This window comes from Athene noctua, chromosome 4 (genome assembly GCF_965140245.1).
Source record: "Athene noctua chromosome 4, bAthNoc1.hap1.1, whole genome shotgun sequence".
In the NCBI taxonomy this organism is placed as follows: Eukaryota; Metazoa; Chordata; class Aves; order Strigiformes; family Strigidae; genus Athene; species Athene noctua.
This window is the reverse complement of record NC_134040.1, coordinates 57,030,174-57,036,173: the sequence shown is the minus strand read 5'-3', so window position 1 is coordinate 57,036,173 and position 6,000 is coordinate 57,030,174. Positions and strand designations below refer to the sequence as shown.

Below are 6,000 nucleotides of genomic sequence, written 5' to 3'. Positions count from 1 at the left end.
GGTACCTGGAGATCTCACTCCCTGTACTCCACTGAGGGCTGTGGTGAACAATTTTCCAAATTCGCTGCTTTTAAGATTGAAACAGCAGCTTTGCTCGTTGCGAGGAAATTTGCAGTGATCCTTGCAAGCATTGCTTTTAAGCTGTGTTAAATTTGTGGCAAGAGTGTCAGGCATTTCATACTTGCCTTCCAAAAAAGAAAAAAAAAGAAAAGAAAAGAAAGAAACGAAAGAGAGAGAGAAAAAACGACGTGTGTGGGGAAGAAATCTCCCAGGAATTTCTTCAAGGTTGTAGTTAGACACAGTAAGGGCTAAAGTGACAAGAAAAGCAAGCCAAAGATAAAACTTGGTATTGTGATAAGATGTCTGAGTGTAAAGTGGGAGATTGCAGAAACCTTTTGGGATTACAGATGCTCATCTGTCCTGGATATGACTGAATACAAGCTAGTTTTTCTCTAGTGACAGCTCAAAAACCCCTCAAGATTATGTTTTTCTTCTTTGTTGCTTTTTCAACTGTGGTTTTTAAAATTGGTTTTGTCAGCCTCTCAGCTCTGCAGCACTGGAACTGTCCTAATGGATACAGATTAAAGACTGAAAACTCTGTTTGTATAGGTAAGTTGCTGACCATTCACAGATTAAGAAAACTTCATTTTTATTCTCTTAATTGAGCTTTATGATTTTCAAATAATTTTTTTACACATTGCATGTGTGTTGTACTCGTAGAACTGATAAATCAGCTTCTCGATATCTGTTGCTTCTCATAATGAACAGACCTAATTTTATTTAGTTTGTTTTTCAAAAATCAGTCTCTTGTCTGTCAGTTCAACTATCAGAAAGCAGGATAAACTTTTATATGGTCATTAAGAGATCTGAATTGTTTCCTAGTTAGCAAAATTCCTTGCCATAGCTTTAACGTCTCTGTATTTTCAATACATGTGCATGCACGCATTCATGGTTCTATATATGTAAAATTTGTATATAGGTGTATTTTTGTATTTCTGTAACATCTGGAAAGTGTATTTTAATGATTATGTATTAGTATTATACTTAGATGTGGGCTAGATAACTTTAAAAACTACTCTTTCTATGTTAATTGGAGCATGTGGATATGCATGCTTATATTTCATAATGCGTCTCATACAATACACGAATTGCAGGCGTGTTTGATACTGTAGTACTAAAGTCTGGGTGAAATGTATGACACTAATAGTATAATCACCTCTAGTGATTTGGGACATGTAAAATGCAGGTTCCTATTCTTTACAAAGTGTAAGACAAAGAATGACAGAACCCTTCTCCCTACCCTGCTACCTTGAAGTCCAATTTTTTTTTTTTTAGAAAGCCAGAGCCAGTGAATTTGTAGGTTTTGCAGTAAGGAGATGAGGAAATACTCTGTAAGGATTCAAGCAAACAGACCTAATACTTGAAATTTATGCTTTTGCCTTAGATTGCTTGGGCTTTAGAAGCTCTGACTCAGTTCTTGACATGATTCCAGTGATTTAATAACAGGTGCCTCCTCTGTGCATTCTGCCAAGAAATACCATCTTGTAAGCAGAAAATAGAAGTATGCATGTTAAACGTTCTCGTATTGAGAGAGGAGGAGCTAGGCATGTTTTGTGTACAAATGATAAACCTGCCCAAAGGTTTATCTGAGAAGAAAACACACCTAGGGGGCTTTCACACTGATGCTTGAATTCAAATGTGAAGCATACCCCTGAAATGAATCCCCATACTTCACATTGCGGAGCACTCTCAAAGTGCACAGACTGGATTGTCTTTAGGCCAACCTAAACCAGAAGCTGTTCCCATATGAAAGCAACTATCCTTTCCACTGTTGATGGCCATTCAGTCCATGGGACCGGACTAGACCTGGTTCTCTGTAACCTCAACCTGATGTATATGCAGCATGTGCCATCCTCAGCAGCTATTGCACTTTACACAGCCTGTCCTATAGGTGTGTGCTATTTGCTAATATGTATGTAGCTTCCACAAGCTATTTAGGATGTACATGAGTTATGACTTCTGCATTACTGGGTTATTCAATGAAGAGCTCACGTATGACAGGAGAATCCTACTGGCATGAAGAGACTTGCTTGGCTATTGTTTAATGAGTCAAAAAGCACTCTAAATATTGACATTCAAAAGGCTGCAAAGATACACTTTTTATTTCAGTCGATATATTTCAGATATTAATGTACATCTCTCTTCTACTAATGGAGATATGATCTGCCATGTGTTATGTCTTTTCTGTTGAAAATTAGATACATTCAGGTGCTGTATGAATGGGGGGGGGGGACGACTCTTAAGTGAAACACCAAAACAGAATAACTCGTGGCTCAGCAAACTCTGCAAGAAATAGTAATAGAGTACGTCTTTTGTGTAAGAGCTAATGTTACTATGACATACTCTGAGCAGTTCCATGTAACATAGAATAAAGGAAAAATGAGATGTGCTAAGATATCTTTTTAATTAGAGACCACTGGATTATGGGGGATTAAGGAAAGGTGAAATTTTGACATGAAATGTAAGACTCAAGGATGCTTTAGTGGTACGGATTTCTGCTGTTCTTTCCTCTGTGCGGGATACACAAGTCATGTTCTGACCAGAAGACTGGATTTATGATATTCTAGTTCATTAATTATGCAAAATAGAGTGTGCAGTGGAAGCAAGTGGTAGGAAGCTGGAGGCAGGCTTTGAAGGTAATAGTGGGGATAAAAGTGGTGAGTGGGAGACATGACTCATACCACTGAACTGTGAACAATGACAGCAAGCTGAACTGTGGCTTGGTGACCATTCTTGATGAGCTGTAATAAATATACTAATTATAAAATGTTCTTTATCATCTGTGACTGTGGTGGCATCCTGCCAGCCATAAGGACTACCCTGAATTGAGAAAGTGTCTGTACTCTGTTAGGAGACTGTTACAAGTGACACGTACTGGAAAGTGTGTAGGCTTTTCTTACTTCCACTACAGATGAAGGTCTAGGCCGTGCTCTTCTTACATTGCTAAATAGCTCACTTCTTAATTAGTTCCTTTTATTTCTAGGGATATTCAAAGATCAAAGACCTTCTCATCCTGTGTGGAAGGTTAATGAAATCTAACCCTAAATGTCTCACATAATTTTATATAGTTATTTTAAGAGAGATTATTTGAATCCTGACTTGGTATGCCAAGAGAGGAGAGGCCTTTCAGAGGGGCTGTATGTCCCACAACAGCAAGGTTTATTAGAGAGAAAGTATGGGAGAACAGATCATGAGGTTAGAACAAGACTAGTCTGGTGAAGGAACATACCAATTTATGGCAAGTCATGGTAGGTTTGCAAGCATCTCTGCAATTTTTGACTTTGCTATCCGGATGTAATAATTTCTTTTAAACTGATGTCAAGACTGGGGACTCAGTTACCTTTAAATAACTCATCTTTCTTAGATTCCAGTGAAAACATAGAACCGTCTACCTCTAAAGCAAAATGGTCTGGCCTACACAGGAGTTATTATTCCTACAAGGCAGGAACGTGCATAGTTTGCCCTGGGAGAGCTTTAATTTCTAACATATTTGACCATGTAAGCATACATGGTACACCAGGGGACGGATCTTATGCTTGTTGAACTCAGTTGTCTGTGTCCTCCTGAAGTACCACTTTAACCACAATATTTTTTATTCTCTCATAGCGTATAGATGCTTTCCCCACTTGAGACCAAAAAGTTTCCCACATAACACTGTTTATCTGAAGAAGCCTCTAGAGCAGCCCCTTGCATTATCAATTTTAGACTAGATACTAGTGCCTGTTAGTCCTGGGCTGCCCTAGGTAAATATGTTCTGAATACTGAAGACTTAAGGTGTACTTTAGCTTCAGGGCTGACTTTTAATACTTTGTAAGTTTGAAAAGTGAAGGAAGATAGTTATTTTAAAAAACCTGAACTATTGTAGAAAAGTTTTTGAAGAAGGCAAAACACAACACATATTATTGAAGTTTTACTTAATCGTAGGTTCTTAAATTCTGCACATCTCTACTAACTTCTGACATTTACTGATCAGACCTTGTCACTTCTTCAGGGTTAGCATGCTGCACATTCCTACAGAGCTACAGCTTGCAATTGAAGGTGACAACTGTGGCTATCTAGGTCAGCTCTTTTGGTCAGATGCTTCTTCCTGTATCTCAAGCTTTTCTATTTTCTTTCTTACTGTTCACCACTCTCCTGCCATGGAGCACTGCTGATGTGGAATTTCAAGTTATTCCTCTTTGTAGTGCATCTTTAAATTCACCTTAGTTAGCTAAATCCTGGCTTCACTTTGCTCCATGCAGCCTTCTGAAGACACACTGTTAGTATTTATGCTTTATTCTGAGAAATATGTCTAAAGCTTGCTAATTCACAGCTATCCTTTCTTTGCAAGCATCACATATGGAGCAGTAAGAGCCAATGAAATGGGAAACTGTGTTGTCTACCTGTGTCATGACATAGGGATAAACCTGTTGAGATCCCACTGTAACCCTCTGTATTTCAGAAGAGCTGCAGTTGAGACATGTTTGTTTCCTTGTTTTCAGTAGCTGTCATCCAGCTAGCTCCCTTTATATTATACTTCCTTGTGGAAAGATACTTGAAAATATTGTTACTAAATAGTAGTCAGGAATTCTTAAACATGGGTCTGAATCCACAGACCAATTTACAAGGATTCCCATTGAATTCTCTGGAAATTGGATCCAGCTGAATGTGGACAAATACTATCTTCAGCTGTAAAAACTTACATCAAAATAGGAAGGAGGCAAACATGTTGCAAGAAATTACAGAAATGTCGTCACACATCACATGAAGCTTAATCCTGAAGAGGGCTAAGGGGCAGATTCCAGGACCAATTACTAATACAGCAAGACTCAGAATTGTTTTGCTCAGTGGAAAATAGTAGATATTAATTTTGTGTTCTGTTTTTAGCAAAACTGACTACTTTCTAGTACCTAATTTGAAACCTGATCTTAAAAGGAGCTGGATGATGGTATCTGTTGGTGCCTTTCAAAGAGGGCCAGATGATAGCCTCATGAACTGCACCTTTGAAAGGCAAGTCAATAACAGTGTGTTGAAAGTTGCATGATCCGGGAAGTAGAGATCCATTTTGTAGTTACTAATTTACACATAGAATTTATTTCAAAGACAAAACCAAAATATATTTTTTCCATTCTAGTGCCCAAATCCTTGAGACCTGTGTCCAGAAAGGTGGAAAATTAAAAATATTGTAGTCCCTTGAGATCTTTTTTGCCATTTCTCTTCAAGAAGTCTACAATTGTTTCCTGAATTTTATTTCAATTTTAAATTTGTTTCTACTTTATACTTGATTAAATCATATGATTGCTCTTGCTGTCTTATCTGTGATATGGTCACCTCTGTGGCTCTGGACTGGAAGAGTCCAGGAGTTGATAATCACCTTATTGTATTCACATTGTATTTCTTATGATAGTATTTGAGCATTTCACAGCCTCTATCCTCTCAAAATTTGTGGGTGATCAGGTTGTACTTTAAAACTCATGTAAAATTAGAGAGAGAAGATACTGAGCCATGCCTCATCTATTTTATTATGACCTGCTGATAGATGGAACATCTTTTTCCATTTCTGGATATCTTCTTTTCTTTTAGCTGTATGCTTTTAACAAAATAGATAAAAGGGATGGGCATCTTTCTTTGTAACCCAGAGGAAATCTCATGTTCAACCTTATTGAAAAGATTTTTTTCAACAAGGTGGTGGCTAGATATAGTAGATTGAATTAATCCCCAGTCCAGCTCCACAGGAAACAAATTTGAGTGAGGTTATTTGAGTGTGTGTATCTGCACATGTATATTTTATGTGTATAATGTATGTATTTGGGACTGTAATGAAACACAAGTTCTGGCTCACTGTAGTTTCTCTGTATCCCTGCCAGGCATACTAATGCTTCACCTTCTGCAGTCAGAGCACTTCTCAAGACTCTCAATAAAGTAGCATATTTGTATGCAAAGTCATTGAGAGCTGCCAAC

The 6,000-nt window shown here is 37.8% G+C and overlaps 1 protein-coding gene across 5 annotated transcripts in view; it reads left to right on the top strand.

The window, feature by feature from the left end:
* EGF (epidermal growth factor) overlaps nucleotides 1-6,000 on the top strand; it is a 60,920-nt gene continuing 54,920 nt past the window's right edge. For all 5 annotated transcript variants that reach the window (XM_074905446.1, XM_074905448.1, XM_074905447.1 and 2 more), the window contains exon 1: nucleotides 1-609. In XM_074905446.1, the coding sequence (XP_074761547.1) occupies nucleotides 483-609 (127 nt within the window). In that variant the 5' untranslated portion in view covers nucleotides 1-482. The remainder of the gene's footprint in view (nucleotides 610-6,000) is intronic.